Source organism: Eucyclogobius newberryi, unplaced genomic scaffold (genome assembly GCF_026437365.1).
Source record: "Eucyclogobius newberryi isolate DKJ021-1_F unplaced genomic scaffold, fEucNew1.0.hap1 SCAF_1, whole genome shotgun sequence".
Lineage (NCBI taxonomy): Eukaryota > Metazoa > Chordata > Actinopteri > Gobiiformes > Gobiidae > Eucyclogobius > Eucyclogobius newberryi.
In genome coordinates this window covers 29,445,229-29,462,160 of record NW_027315723.1, presented here as the reverse complement: position 1 = coordinate 29,462,160, position 16,932 = coordinate 29,445,229, and the positions used below count along the sequence as shown (strand labels likewise).

At 41.2% G+C, this 16,932-nt stretch overlaps 1 protein-coding gene across 2 annotated transcripts in view; it reads left to right on the top strand.

The window, feature by feature from the left end:
• The window catches only part of grm1a (glutamate receptor, metabotropic 1a), a 33,734-nt gene extending 17,956 nt beyond the window's left edge, over positions 1-15,778 (top strand). Inside the window, exons 4-9 of one of the 2 annotated variants that reach the window (XM_072442841.1) lie at positions 4,706-4,941; positions 6,916-7,162; positions 8,848-9,016; positions 9,983-10,109; positions 11,884-12,817; positions 14,567-15,778. In XM_072442841.1, the coding sequence (XP_072298942.1) occupies positions 4,706-4,941; positions 6,916-7,162; positions 8,848-9,016; positions 9,983-10,109; positions 11,884-12,817; positions 14,567-15,293 (2,440 nt within the window). In that variant the 3' untranslated portion in view covers positions 15,294-15,778. The remainder of the gene's footprint in view (positions 1-4,705; positions 4,942-6,915; positions 7,163-8,847; positions 9,017-9,982; positions 10,110-11,883; positions 12,818-14,566) is intronic. The other variant, XM_072442849.1, reaches the window with a different exon arrangement.
• Positions 15,779-16,932: the final 1,154 nt, after the last annotated feature.

The window sequence follows — 16,932 nt, the reverse complement described above, 5'->3', positions numbered from 1 at the left end:
CAAAGCACAATTTCTATTCAATTGACTTTAAAAAACAAATGTTACTTCCCATATACAATTGTCATTTAAAAAAAACGCAGCTTTGCAGTTGACCTTTTCCTAGTTCTGACGTTCTGACACTCTTTTATATCAAAACACCTATACTTCAGAATCAGTGAATAGAGGGTTTGGAAGAGGTAGTGCAGTGGTACGCGCTGTCGCTTCACACCAAGAAGATTCTGGGATCAATTTTTATGTTGAGTTTCTGTGTCTGCGAAGGTTCCCCCTCCCACTAAAACCATGCACATTAGGCTCCTCCCCTCAGTGACACAATAACATCAGCCTGCTCAGGGACGACAGGTGGAAATGAGCTTGAGCTACAACCTGGTACAAGCATCTCTCCTGATAAGGTTAATGTATATTGTGCACTGCCCTTGTCTCGAATGAACAAACTAACTAACTAAGGAAGCCATTTTTGTTTGGAAAGAGAATCCCTCCTGAAAAGAAATTGAGGTTTAAGGTTCAATTTAACGGTTGAAGAGTAGGAGGAATATGTGAGTTCTTAGACGAGGTCTGCAGATTGAGAATGAAACGTCTTGAGATGTGAAACGTCTTGTTTTTTTCGACAGAGGAAAACTCCTGGACAAATGAGGGATCACACCCACTTGTTAATAAATGAGCTTAAATAGATGCAGATTTTGGATGATTTGAGCTCTTCCCTGCTTTGTATTACTTGTATGAGTCGTTCCATAAATAGTATCACACTGATCATTGTTTTTCCCGACAACTGAAACTCAGAAACACAGAGAAAACAGCTCTTCAAGTTCCAACCACCGAGGATAAATGGAAGTCTGAACTTTGCTCCAAACCACATGCTGCTGTTACTCAAAGAAGACCGACATTGGTCTCCTCAAACCAAATAATAACCCAAGCATATCACTAACTTTCTGTCCGTTAAATCAACTATTTTAAGAAACCGTGCCAGGCGACTTCTGTTGGGACTTTGGCTCTACAAAAATAAGTTGAACTGAATTGACTGAATCTCAAGTTGATATGGTTCTGTAGCAAGCCCATTCTGTCTGTACATTTAGGTTTAGTTGGTTCTAATGCTAAACTACACCATGGAAAAGGCAAATTCAAGCGCAGACTCATCTTTCCAGGTGTTATAAAAAAAATGACCCCATCCTCCACATCTGTCCATGACTCATCAGCTCTTCCACCAGGAGAATATTCATCGCACCCCATAGACGATTATTTGCTGTAAATGTTCACCTACTTATCTTGCCCGACACTGAATGCACTCAATACACTCACGCGCTTCCTCTTCTTAAAGCCTCTAGCCCCCTCTCATCCTCCAGGGGAAACAGCATGTGTGATCAAATCTGTGCCCTGCCAATTAATTCATGGCTTCTTCATAAATATACAAAAGCTGTAGCGAAGAGGAAGGGGCTCATCAGACGCAGACGCAGGCAGCTCCCAGTCTGCTCCTGCTGACGTCCCACGGCGGCATAAATTATCCAGATGTTGGCTCCATGGAAAACAATGTCACATGTAATCAAGTGTCGAGGAGGCATCAAAACACTGCAACACATATGGCGGGCACAGCTGTGTTCACGTGTACGAGTAATGGCGTCAAAATACAGATTAATAAAGGGCTTGTAAAGGAGGTGTGTGTAGACCCAGACGCACGTTGATTGATTAATCTATATTGAAATCATTGTCAACTTTTTTGTTGTCAAATAGTCATTTTCTAGACCATACTGACTCCAAAACCATGTGCTGAGAGAAGATCTGCAATTCAGACAGAGCAAGAATGACCTCATAATGACACAAGAAACATGTAAAGATAAGATAATGGGGAAATTCAAGTGTTGCAACACAGATTAGGCACAGATGTATAATAATGAAAAAGTATAACTTATTAAAAAAAAGAAAACCTCACGAAAACAGACACATTTCACTGACAATAGACATGGGATTGTTATTTTGGATTCAATTTGCGTTAACCTTTATTTACATTGGATGCCACCCCCTTATTTTCTAATTGTATTCTTTATCTTATGTTCACCCTGGTCTCACCCAGCTGTTTTTATTATTTTTTTTTTAAGTTCTTTAATTTAAGTAAATTAAAGAAAACAGTGGAGTTAAAAATAACACACAAGTAACACAATAACAATTCCTCTATTTTATCTTACAACAATCATTTTGAACTGTAATTACTCCTTCACTCCCCTGAACTTCGTGTTACCTCTGCAGCCACATCTGCCCTGGGTGAACTGACACTCAAACACACACAGTACCATGTTCATACTGTAGGAGGCGAGGTGAGGAGCAGACCTTAGGTTGGTGGGTGCATGCTCTAACCACTGAGTCACTGCTGCCCCATTATAATTAGTTTTACCCATTTAACTTGGAACAAATAGAGGCAGAACTATGGTCAGTACAACAGATAAAATGTGTTTCTTTGCTTTTTTGGACTCATTTTGTCCATGGAGCTCTTGTCTCTCTCACATTGACACAGCAAAATTAAGACAAACTAGTTTTTTCTTTACCCCGACTGTGCAAAGCTTAATTGCTGACGCCACTTGAAGATTTAGGACACTTCAACCGCCCCGCTACTGTTTTCCTCAAAACACACATTCAGGATCAACTTGTTCACAGAGAGAAATGTAAATCGGTTCATCTGTGTGTGATCCTGCAGTCTGCATCAGTGATAAATGTGAGCGCCGTGCTAATGTTGTTTATCTTGCTTTGTTCCGTTGACGTCAGGTACAATCTCAATATTTAGCAGAGTTGTGTAGCAGCTCTTTCACATTTTAGTTCTCAAAACATTTTGCCACTCACTGTCAAAATGATGAATGTTCTGTCTCGCTCATTAGGTTTATTCATACGTGCTTTATTGTTGTTATGATGTGAAGCCTCCAGCGATCCTCACCACTTACACTTACGCCGCTGTTTTCAAGCTGCAATGAGGCATCCCGCTCATTGTGTCACACCTAACACCTTTTCTATTTTTACTCAAGACAATAATAGCAGCTAATACACCTCCCAACTCTTCTATTAGACTAGGGTTACGAAATGAAAGAAGTGCTGGCTGGGTAAAGACGGATGAAGTTCAATCCAAATTTTGTCCAATTTGACCACGTTCTTTTCTAGTGTTCGCGCCAGAGCAGACACTTTTTACATTTACTCTGCGTCATTCGCGTGGCCGTCATCAATATGGTGGCAGTGCAGTAAATGGGTCTGACCGCCAGAGTTAATGCGTTAATACTGTGGCTAAGGTGCAGCTGGGTTCAGAAGCGCTGGTGTTTGTGTAGTCTTATGTGCGGACAGAGACAGCATTCAGTTAGAGCCAATGAGGGAAATGTGACCGGTCCCAATGCGATCCACGTGTCCTCAAGTCTAAACTCAATTAGGGGGGGAAACGAGTGACTCAGAGCTTTGCTTTGGTACTGTGCAAATATAGACAAGAGGGTGGAGAGATTTTTAGGTTTAATCGTTGGGATTAGTGAGGGAAAGATATGGCTCTCGTCATCAATCGTGTCTTGGACTTGAAAGACTCAAAATAATAACTTAATGAAACTGAAATTATTGTTATTCTTCAGGGTCTGGCGCCTGATTTTCTTCACAGAGATGTTCGCTTTTGTTTTTCCTTGAATGTTATAATGTATGGCATTAAACGCATACCGGTATATTGCCATGGAGACAAGCAGGTGGTTGTGGAGAATTGGCCCCGCTCACAGCAACAATGCATGGGTTTTTAGTTTAGTTTAGTTTTTACCATAAAACCCCCAGTAATTGAATATGTAGAATATGAAGAAATATTTGTTTAATGCAAGACTGTGAAACATTCCAGGCAAAGCAATAGGTGAAAGCAGTTATACTACGTTTGTTACTAATCCTGCAGTAATAGCACGACTACAACTGAACCAATGAAACTGGACTTTCTACACATACATTGCCACGTCCCCTATTTGAAACAACGGTACTGTTCATACACAAATTCTCATGTCTCCTATTTGTTGACAGGTGGTGATTGTGGATGAAAAGGTCGGCAAATTTGACCTCCACACACAAACGTGCGCTCCTATCCATCACCTCCCATGTGTGAGCCCTAATTGGTTCCCTGCCCCGGTCATGCCTAATTGCAGTGTAGCTGTCAATAGCCCCGGTGTGTCAAAGCCGTGGAGGCAGCGAAAGTGTGCACCTCAGCCCCCTTCAGACCTCGCTCAAACTGGACGTCTTTCTTCCTAATTTGTTCGACTGCTCCTACTTCACCGGGGCTTTCAATGGGCGAGCTAAGGGTCCAAATTAGCTTGCTTTGGGGAGAGGCTCGACAGAAAGAGTTACTCACAAACAAACAAGGAAGCCAAGAGCATTTGCTGCAGTTTGCTGAGGGCCTAAGGGATTTCATGTGCCAGATATAAGTTATCCTGGACTCCAAATGACATGATATTGAAGTAGTTTCTCTTGTACTGTTGTCAATGTTGTCCTGTTATTGCTGTGCTGTCCAATCATGAAGTTATTGTGGTATTTAATCACATTTTCTCACTTTTATTTTGTTAATACGGCTGTGTTATCGGTGTTTATAGTGACAAAATTCCTTAATAAATCTTGGCTCAGAAAGTGACAAACTCAAACTCAAACGCAAACTTGACCGATGTGTGTGAGTATTTGGAGTTTTTTGCTTAACATTTTGCCCTTTCTGTTGTTGTTGTTGTTGTAGTGATGGATGGGCCGACCGCTATGAAGTGGTGGAAGGATTTGAACAGGAAGCTGAGGGAGGAATTACCATAAAGCTCCAGTCTGAGGTGGTCAAGACCTTCGACGACTACTATCTCAAACTGAGGCTGGACACCAACGCCCGAAACCCCTGGTTCGCCGAGTTCTGGCAATACCGCTTCCAGTGCCGCCTGGCCGGACACCCTCAGGAGAACAAGAACTACAAGAGGCTCTGCTCCGGTGAGTCTGCCGCCCAAGCTACTTACAGAGCAGCAGGTCTCGCTCCAATAACCTAATGTTCGTGTCTTCTTCTCTTCGTTTATTTTCCCTTCTTGCTCTCTAGGTGATCACGGTAATTTATTCAGAGCTAATCAACAATTAAATTTCCAAATTACATACAGTGCAAATTAAGTCAAATCCCAATTGTGAAAAGTATTAACGGGATGGTTTGCAAATCTCCTTTTTATTCACAATTAACCTAACACAAGATAAATGTTTGTTCACTGTGGAGTTGGGATGTACGAAACAGGAAAAGGTTTAAGGTGTTTTTTTGTTTTTTTTATAATATGTGAATTTGCTCTTTTTTCCTTTTTAAATATTTATTTCGATATTGGTACAAAAATTAATCTTAGTATTATATTATTACCGTATTTTCCGGACGATAAGTCTCATTTTTTCATAGATTTGGCCGGGGTGCGACTTATACTCCAGAGCGACTTATATATGTTTTTTCTTCTCTACTATGCATTTTTTGGCTGGTGCAACTTATACCCCGGTGTGACTTATAGTCCAGAAAATACGGTACTTACCTTCTCAAAATAAGTAGTTTTCAACATCCATTTGTGTATGACATGTTGTGGATAAAATGGCTTTATAAGATTTGCATTTGACCCAATAGTTTCAGAATTGGGGTTGTAATAAACAGCATAAATAAATCAGATACGATGCAACTTTTCTGTATTCATCTCTCACCTATTTACAAATGTCCCTTATTCCCAAAGACCTTCGCGGTGGTAAGTGCCTTTTTCTAACCGCTATCAAAACAAACCTACACCTGCACTTGCAAGTCGGCTCTATAATATCCGTGACTTTGACTGATGCCGCGCACGACTCTCGCCGTAATGTTTTTGGATGTGCAAATCTCTGTCGGGGTTGAGAGGGAATAGCATCAGTCAAAGTCCTCTGCGGAGCACGGAGCTAAACACTGTTGTGAGAGCTGCGAGCGGCTCACTTTGAGAGAGGAATGGCTCACCTGGCACACGGCGTCCTGACAGATCACGCCTCCCCCCTTTTGTTCTGTGTGCGCTTGCATGCGTGTCAGAGAGACGTGTATCATTATTTAACCACCACGGGTACAGTTCAGTTTGAAGGCATGGCATGGCAGATTCTGTGCTGTTTTTGATACCACAATGATGATGATTAATGTTGAATAGAATGTCATTTTTAGAGATATTTCTTTATTTTACAATTATTAAGAACATTCAAAAACTATGAAGGAAAGATCCAACTTAGTCCTATTAGCGATGTCATTTTTTTACCTATATCTGATGTAAAAAAATTAAAAATAACTCTAATGCTTGCTAGTGGTGAAGTATAGTTTAGAGTGTAGTTGTTTCCACCTTGGCATTGTGGGTTCGCTTCCTGGCCTTGACTGTTTGCCGAATGTCTCTACCCTCTCTCTTCCCATTTCACGCTTCAGCTGTCCTGTTAAATGAAGACCAGAAAATCTTACAAAATAACACCCCAAACCGCTCTAGTATTCTCCATATTCTAAAAGCCTCCTATGAACAGGTGTTGAAAATTAGCATTTTTTGCTATAACGCTTAAAACATTGCATTTGGTTCGTCCAAATGCAATGTCCATATTAAATAAATAAACAAAAATAAAAAAATATCTGTTTTCCATTGAGCCATTGGTTATTATGTGATGAGATTCATGGACAGAATTGACAGTGTTTTATAATTCCATGCGTAAAGACTTAATTTACAATGCAACAAGATGCTACATACTCTGGGAATTGTGTACAAAAAGTAGTAATTGTACTGTTAGGATGGGCTTCACTTCAATATCGAAAAGTGAAAAATGATACATTACAATATGAATTAAACATTACTTCTGTTTAAACTAAAAATCAATGAAATGCAATTTGTTTTTAGTTCCACAATTGCACAATAGTTGTACTGATGTTCTAACCCTGCTGTCTCTCCTCCACAGGTAACGAGAGCCTCCATGAGAACTATGTCCAGGACAGTAAAATGGGCTTTGTGATTAACGCCATCTACGCCATGGCTCACGGCCTTCACGACATGCACAAAGAGCTGTGTCCGGATCAGCCCGGCCTGTGTGAAGCCATGAACCCCATCGACGGCAGCAAACTGTTGGACTACCTGCTCAAGACCTCCTTCAAGGGCGTGTCAGGGGAGGACATTTACTTTGACGAGAACGGAGACACACCGGGAAGGTCAGAAGGCGCGCTCAAATGGTCTTAATCAGTGTTTGCCAAACTGTCGTTGTCACGTAGAGCCCTTTTCAGTTTGTAGCGGTTGTCTTCTGATTCAAAGGTCGGTAGTTTGAATCCCACTCTTGATGTGAAGCGTAAGAAGTCCTGGATTATGTTAGACTTTTTTGTTGGAGGTTTTGCATGTTCTTCCTGGTTTGTGTGGGTTTCCTCTGGTTTCCCCTATCAACATAAGACAAGGCCAATCCTCTAGCTAAGATATTGTCTTGAAAGCTGATTAAGGCTTTTTTTGGGTGTAAATTAGTACATTTTGTGTTTTCCCTCAAAGAGAATCTTGTAAAAGCAGCACATAATGACAAAAATGAGACTGTCGCAAAAATGAGACCGTCTTGGAGAGCTTAGTTCCCGCTCACCCTGTTTCTAACCAGGCCAAGCAGGTACTAAACTGTTCTAGCGGAATGCATGGTTGCCACGGAGGATGTTACCATGGATATTAGTTCGTTGTGGGCAGTTTCCATAGACACTGAACCAGATTCTAAAGAGTAATGGAAACACAACCAGGCTGAGTAGGGTCGTGTAGAGCAGGGCCGAGTTGGGTTAATTGGTGTAGGACAAATAGAAATGCCCCATAAACCTAACTGCCATCACCATGACAGCAGCAATGACGACTGCAATTGATATTTAAATAATTCTCTTTATATATATATACTACATATTTTGCGCACCTTTCTTCCAAACTATATTTCCTTCCATCTTGGCGTGTCTCGATTCAGCCCACATCCTTTGATTGAGTTTCTGCAAGAAGCTAAAGAACCTTGCAGCGCTTTCAGAAACAACATTGTCATCAAAAACGTAAAGTAAATTGCTTGAGTAAAAGTCGCCTCGCCATCTTTACATTGGCTATCTGAAGCTCAATCTGACAGTGTCGTCATTAGCATGGCCGCACACACGGATGAGGCAGGCGAGTCCATGAAAGCACGTAATTATTCTGGACTGGAACAGATCTGGTGGAATCGGAGCCATGCAGTTTTATCTTAGACAGATTCTGACAGGGCGCAAAACAAAGCCGTGTCATTGGTCCGTCAGCTGGTGGGCTCCATCGTGGTCCTGTGTGAGAATTGGGGTCGGAGTGTTGTGGTGGTGTTAGCTTTTAGCGCTAAAGCTGTTCTAATGAGTTTAGATATGTAACACGGTTTGCTAAGCTGGAGGATTGTTATCACTAAATTACCTGTCAAGCTTCCTCTATATTATCTCCTTAAAGCTTAATTCACATCTGTCTCTTGTCCCGTCTCATTTGCTTCACTTGTTACTGCTGCTTCTTGCACTTTATCTCTTTAGCCTGAGTTTACAATTTGTGTATAATCTCTGACAATGTCCATCAGAATTCAACTCTAGACAAACAAGTGAAGTGTAAATGAATACATTTAAATAAGTAATGCAACAACAAAAGGCTTCAGTCACACAGTAACTGCAGACATGAAAAACTCCTTTTACTGTTATTTCACTGGAGTACATTGTTTGGCTTTGTCTTAATACAAATGGGTCTTTTTGGAAACCATTTCTGAAAAGTCTTAATATTGCTCATCATTAACTACTGTGAAGTGCCACACATCAACAACTTAAATTGATAACTGTATAAAATTACATTTACATTTGGTCAAAGATATTTTTATGCTTTTCCTCTTCAGGTATGACATCATGAATCTCCAGAGTGTGGGTGATGGTCGCTATGACTACCTTAAAGTGGGCTCATGGCATGAGGGCGTCTTGAGCGTTGACGACTACAGGTTATGGATGAACACCAGCGACATGGTCCGCTCTGTGTGCAGTGAGCCCTGCTCCAAAGGACAGATCAAGGTACAGCAAATACTGTGAATGTGGGATTCAACGAGTTTACACTGCTTCCCTTTTCAGTATTTAAATGTATAGATGGAATTATTTCCTTTGATCTGTACATGAACATACTCAAATAACACTATTCATTTGGGCTGTGTGTAATCAATTAATCGGTCGATGGAATCTACCAAATATAAAGAAGTAGAGAAATGTATTCCGACTATAAAGATTTTAATGGGACAACAGCAAAAAGGAGAAGGTGTAATAGCTGAAGCTTTGGGAGTGAATCAGCTTTTTTACATACAAGTACCGCACATAGTTTCCCTGTACCTTTCTGTATAAATAGTCATTTGCTTTGCTTTGCTGTTATGTTTGTTGCTGTTGTAGTTTTGCGAGCTTTTGCCACGCCCCCTTTTACATCGACATATCAATTGACACGGCTTTAATTAACCAAGAACATCTTTTTTTACATGTATTCATTCACTTAGCCTTCATCGGTCTTAAATAACATACTTGAATTTGAACTTTGGCATGTTTGTACTGATATAACACATCTTCATCTTCACACAGCTTTATGTATTTCTGAGTTTTAATTTGTTTTCAAAATAGTGCATTATATTGCGATAAGCCCAGTATTTTTTTGTTTAAAGCTTGCATTTGAGGTTCACACGGATGTCTCATTTAGTGGCTTTCGGTCAGTGTTTGTGGTGTCTGACAGAGCCCTAAGTCGCCCTGAAGGAAGGTACATCCTTTCCTCTGCCGCCTCACACTCTCTCTCACTCTCTGCTCTTTGTTTTGTGCCCCACTTAACACCCTGTTTTACATATCACAGTGCTCCTTAAAAGCATGCCGAGATCAGAATATGAAACAGCAAACGACAATGCGACGCTGTACAAAGCACACATCGATTGATTTTAGAATGAAAGAACAGACTTATTGTCGTACAGTTCCTTTTGACCAGTTTGTCATTGTTTTATCTTTTCGCAGGTGATTCGTAAAGGCGAGGTGAGCTGCTGCTGGATCTGCACCACATGCAAAGATAATGAAATTGTGCAGGACGAGTTCACGTGCAAGGCCTGTGAGCTGGGATGGTGGCCCGACGATGATCTGGAAGGTAAGAGAAACAGAGAATAGAAATCCCCCCAAACAATGTTATAAGTTAGAATTATGCACATAACACAACATTAACATATATTCTATCTGACTCATTCCACTATTTGCCCAGATTTGCAACAGGCACAAATCATTAACTTGATTTTACAATTCAATATTTGCAAACCAGTCATAAAGTAATTTAATGGATTTGAATGCCAGGATGTCGCAACCAGACGCACAGTTCACAATATATTGTCTGTATTTCTGTGTTGTCTTCTTCTGTCTTTGAGTTCTTTTCAAAAATACTGCATAAAACCAAAGTATTTTATAAGTGCCTAAATTTGCCACTAAAAACAACGGTTGTGCATCATGCTAACACATACAGTATAAAGAAGTCACAGCGTGCCCTTTTACACAATGTAAATATATTCACAACTCCATTTTCCATTGCACTGCCCTGTGCTTGTTTACGTGTCACTTTTTGACACACTCTTCCCCCTTTCATCGCCCTCTTCCTTTGACCCTGGCCTCTTAGCATTCATAACGTGAGCTTTAGTCCCCGAAAGTGCTCACTTCCCCCTTCGCCGCGTTCCTGCCTCCGTGCTGTGATCCACTGGTTGTTTTGACAGTGCTTTATGGAGTTGAGAGGCGCTTTGGGTTCCCAGGTGTAAAATCCTATTACTGCTCTGAGAGGCTTGTGGATGCAGTGCGGCAGCGTGTGGAGGGAGAAACTCAGGAGATCTCACTTTCATTACATCTAATGGCACAGCTGTTTATCGCAGACAGGAAATCTGTATTTTACTCAAGAAGAAGTGAAAGTACCGCAAATTCATAAACATGTTTTTTTCAGTGCGATATCTTACGTCAGTTTAACGGTTTTGGCAAAACTATTGCTTTCAAAAACTCTGCAAATCGTTCGATGTCGCAATATTGGCGCCCCCCCAAACCGGCGTGCCCCCAACTTTGAGAAGCAATGCCCTAAAAAAAAACCCAATAATATTACTGAAAAAGTGCACTTTACAGTGGTTTGCTTGTGTGACTGTAAAGCCATTAGTATCAGCACATCATTTATAGTCTTAATCTCGGCTCTGGGAATACCCCTTTGTTCCCATTTACTTGCTTAACAGGTTTGGGAATAAGTGTGAAACTAACTAGCGTCAACATGTAATAGATAGAAAGAAATGTAAATGAGCGGGATAAATTTAGAGCACAAAAATATATGATATGCAATTTTTGGGTGTAGTTTTTTAATTTGTTATATAGATCATCATTTTACATTTTGTTCAATGTAAACAGCAATATTGATCTAAAACTGTTTGATAGTAGGAACAGGTTAATGGACTTCCTGAAACTGCATAACTGATAAGCTCCGCCTCCTCATTGAGACATTTCACTGGAACAAGCAGCAGATTGTCATTTACATGTTTGCGTTTTTCGAAAATGATTACGTGATATTTTAGAACCCGACAAGTGTCACTTTGAGTCTTCATTTTTCAAATAATCACAGTTAAGTACAGGGATGTGGGCAGGGATAGGGGGTAGGTGGAAATAGAAATTTTCTGTGCTGTCGACCCTGTTTAGTTTAGTTTATCAAGATCCCCATTAGCTCCTGCTATACCAGTTGCTATTCTTCAACAACTTTGAGTAAACACCGGTGTAAAAAGGTTAAATCAAGTTGATTTTGCATTACATATCCCCATTAAAAACTGCAGATTTCAATTTTGCTTCATTTCCAATTAAACACGTTTCTTTTCATTCGACCACGAACCTAAAAATCTTCCTTTCCCCCACAGGTTGCCAGCCCCTCCCTCTCAGACACCTGGACTGGGTCGATGTTGAGTCCATCATTGCCGTTGTCTTCTCCTGCGTGGGCATCCTCATCACCTCCTTCGTCACGTTTGTCTTCATCCAGTATCGAGACACCCCGGTGGTCAAGTCCTCCAGCCGGGAGCTCTGTTACATCATTCTGGCTGGCATCTTCCTCGGTTACATTTGCCCCTTCACTCTCATCGCCCGCCCCACTGTCTTCTCCTGTTACCTTCAGCGCCTCCTGGTTGGCCTGTCCTCCTCGATGTGCTACTCCGCCCTGGTGACCAAAACCAATCGGATCGCTCGCATTTTGGCCGGCAGCAAGAAGAAAATCTGCACCAGGAAGCCACGCTTTATGAGCGCTTGGGCCCAAGTCATCATAGCCTTCATGTTGATCAGCGTTCAGCTCACGCTCGAAATCACACTCATCATCTTGGAGCCGCCCGAACCGATCAAATCCTACCCGAGCATCCGCGAGGTCTACCTTATATGTAATACCAGCAACGTGGGCATGGTGGCGCCGCTGGGCTACAACGGCCTGCTGATCTTGAGCTGCACCTACTACGCCTTCAAGACACGCAACGTCCCAGCCAATTTCAATGAGGCCAAATACATCGCTTTTACAATGTACACCACCTGCATCATCTGGCTGGCTTTTGTCCCCATTTACTTTGGCTCCAATTACAAAATCATAACCACGTCCTTCTCCGTCAGCCTCAGCGTCACCGTCGCCCTGAGTTGCATGTTTACGCCCAAAATGTACATTATAATCGCCAAGCCGGAGAGGAACGTCCGCAGCGCCTTCACGACGTCGGATGTGGTGAGGATGCACGTCGGAGATGGGAAGTCGGCGCAGTGTGGCACCAACAGCTTTCTCAACATGTTCAGGAGGAAGAAGCCCGTGACTGGGAATGCCAAGTGAGTGATCCACTGTGTTGTTTACTTTTGTGACATGTCGCCCGCAGTTACTGACACGTTACAAACACGGTTCATGTGTAAACCCCCCAGAGAGAGCGAGAGAGAAAGACTGTACTTTTTATGTATCTGTTATTCTGAAAAATGAAAAAGAAATACATTTGTGTTCACATTGGCTGCTCTAATGAAGGCTAAATTATGAAGAAATGTGTTCATGTGCATGATCCATAAAGAAATTTGAATTGAAATTGAAACATGTAGGATTTTTTACCACATCTACGTTTGGCATAAAAGGCTATGAATAAAGTTATGAGGCACATTTTTCTCAATTAGGAGAAGGCCAGTCCAGCTGAGGAGGCTATGCTTATATGGTTTTAATAGAAGAGATAAGACTTTTAATATTCTCTTGAGCTCCACAGCCGTGATACCTGGCGGTTGGCTAAAGTAAGGAGCGGGGCAGAGTTTGAGAGCGTTCCCAAAGACCTTTTCTGTGTTGTCTCACTCTTGCCATGCAGCCTTCCTAATCTCTCTAACCCTTTCAATGTTTCAATAAAGCACCATATTGTCAAGGCTGGCTAATGTTTAGACCTAAGGCTAATTCATCTCATGTTCCTGGAGAGCTGCGGTGCCAACCCACTTTACTGAAAGTATGTGTTATCTGCTGGTTTGCTGATAGAACTGCAGACACTCACGAGGCTGTAGTCATAGAAAATATTTTGTTGAATTCAAATGAAAGCCATTGTTTTTTGGAAGTGATAAAATAAATTAATTTACAGTATTTATTTCACTTCAAACTCATTGGCATACTGACTCCGTGTAGCTTTATCCTGGATGTGCTTCCGGACCAACTTGTGATCCACTTGTATTTAAGGTCCATTTGAATACAAGGCACTTGACACTGTAGTTCTCCAACAGGCAGTTTATCCGAATTAACCTCATATTAACTCCTCCTGGCATGAGTGCCCATATTCCTCCACCCCCTACTTTATCACTTTAGAGGCAGTTCTAGCTCCTTCTTTATAAAACATATCATTTGTGTTGAAAAGAGGAATACTTGCACGTATCCAATCCAAAATGGCCTGACTGGCTCAATGTTGGCTCAGTGTCTGAGGAAGCCTGATGATCATAATGCAGACACATTATGTATCATTTGTCCAATTGATGCTGAGGGGGCTTTTATGTTTGCAGAATGGCAAGGGATGCTACGGCAAAGGCTTTTTCTGGCTGGTGGCAGTTAATAATGATGATGCTATACAAATACAGACAAAATCAATGTACTTTTTGTAATCTGTTAGATTGTAATGTAGATACCAGTTTTTTCTACACAAAATAATAGTAGTTTTGACTTATAAAACTTCAGGAGAAGTCAAAAAGTCAAATTTTGTCCTATTATGTTTTTTTTTTATAACATTTACTGAAATATTGTCTGACTATTGTCAATAGGATATTTGTTTTTATTTTGTCAATATTGTCAACCCTTATGACATTTCTTATTTTGGCATCTGATGCGTAACAGTTACCAGCCTTTCCAGCACCACTTTGTCACTGCTCCATCTGCCATCCTGCAAAATAAAAAATAGGACCCATTAACCGAGTCATTTCATGTCCTATTGTCTGACAGTATTAACATATAGGGATGTGAAACGCTCCTTGTCTGTTACTGCTCTGTTGTCCTGCTTTTTGTTGATGTTGTCATGTGCCACCTGCTGGTTTCCTGACAGTAACTTTGGGTCTCTGTCTCTGTATTCATAGTTCTAATGGCAAGTCTGTGTCATGGTCTGAATCAGGTCCAAGACACCCTCCGAAGGGAGGAAGTGTGTGGCACAGACTGTCTGTGCATGTGAGGAAGCAGGAAGCCAGCCTGAATCAGACGGCGGTCATCAGGCCCCTAACTAACACCCCCGACCCCCACAGCTGTAATCCACCCACGGCCGACCTTGGCACAGACACCCAAACCCCCCTGGACCCACCTGGAGGAGCCCAAAAGCCACTCCTGCACAATGTGGCGGAAGAGAACACCGAGGACAGCACCCAGCAGCAATTTTGGACCCCCACTTGCTCGGGACAAAAGCAGGATCCTCATTTGGTATGTCCTGCAATGGGATTAGTGGACACCCATAGTTCCCACGTCCTATCACTAAACGACCACCCGACTATTGAATATACGCCTACCAATGAGCCTTTGAGCTTGACCCCTTCCCGGCTTCCCGCAGACGGTGCCGTGAAGGAGAACCTGGACCTATTGCACAGCTACATTTACAAAGGACAACAGGAGGAGGGGGGAGAGGAGGAGGAGGCGGGAGAGGAAGATGGTTTGCTCCATCACAAAGCCGGTCTGGAGGCGTCCCTGGCTCTGTCTCCCCCCTCTCCGTTCAGAGACTCTGTTTGTTCGGGTGAGTCGGGCAGCGGCAGCCCCCTCAGCTCCATCTACACGGCCGATATATTACGAGACTTTGCACATAGCTCCTCAACACTGTGAGAGCAAAAACACTACGAACATTCGTCATCTATTTTACCTGCTTTTGCGTGTATTTTTGCTTTTAATGGTAATGAAATATGAGTAAGAATCACCTGTTTTCCCAAGGGCTCATGGTATGCATAGCCTTCTTGTACAAAGCTTCATGACTAGTGCCAAAATGTTTTTAATGGAAGGGAATTGTGAACACGGATGTAGCGGTTGTTTTATTGAGCCTACAGGAGGAGGGTGAACTGGACTGTGCCTGGCTAACCACGTTTCATGCCAGTTCTGATCAAATCATGTTCGTTGCTCGACATGGACATGCAGCGAATTCTCCTCCTGCCTTTTTATTACTTACAACTCAGCTCAGTTTTATTATCGTGATTAAACCGAAGAGATGCAAACCAAATGAGGATGGTGCATTGTGTAAGATGTGACGGGGAAAAGATGGCCAATATCTCCAAAATGAGACAAATACGGAAGTTATTTTATGTATTGGGACAACAACGACAACAAAAATTGAATTAAAGTTGGAGCTTCACAACAATATACTACAAATATTATGTATGCACTCTTTTTGATCCATGTATTTATAATTATACAAACTATTTGAATTAAAACAATACCAACGTTTTAATTCCATGGCTACGTGATCGTTAGAAAACCGTCTTCCGAGCAGAAAGTGTTAGTATATTGTAAATGTTTATCTAATGTGATGAAATTAGCAAAGCCTTTTACGCAATGCACCAGCTTGCTCTTAATATGGTTTGTACTTTGATTTTAAAGGTGCAGTAAGTTATTTGTTTTTATACTTTTACGTGGAACACAATTACCGAGATTCTACTGAAAATGTGCGCTGTATTGAAATGTTCATAATGTGCCAATCAGAGTTGTTATTTATTAACTTAACCCTGCTACCATTTTTATATTGTAGCTGATTTAGGTTGGGGTGAGTATAGATAGCGTTGCGTTTACACTCAATCATAACTCGAGGAGGGCAAACTTTTACGAGCTCTGGGACTTGATAAAAGACATACTTTGACGTCCCCTGCCATGTTGATATTTCTCATGTTGAGTCATTGTAATGGAAACACACTACTTTGTGTACAGTTTGTATAAGCCATCTATTGTTTTTCACACAGGTGGTATGTTTCTAATACTGATAAATGTTTATATATTTAGAATGGGAACATTTATACTTCTGTCTTCTGATTGTTGTTGAGAAGCTGTGTGTTTGGTTTTTGGATATGATTTTTACACTAACATGACTGTAAGCTCTAGAACATATTCAGTTGTAAAAGTTAACCAATGATCAGTTGCTTCTTGTATAGAGATTTGCATTGCATTATGAGCCTAAGTATAGTTTACTTGAAGTTAAGTTTCTTAGTTCCTTCTCTATAAGAATGATTTCAGAGTACCAGAATATGCAGTACTTAGTGCCATTGTATTGTATTTTCTAATGTTTAAGTCCCTTATAGTGTAAGTTGGTTTATTATTTTAAATAAGTGACATGTAAAAGGTGCCACCTGTTAAACACTGTCAAGAACTACACATGAAATTGGCCTTTATGTTTTGGGCGAGTTTAACAATGTGTAAAAAATAAAACTATTTATATTAAGAGTTGTCACTGCTTGGAATAGCAAAGACATTTAGATGAATC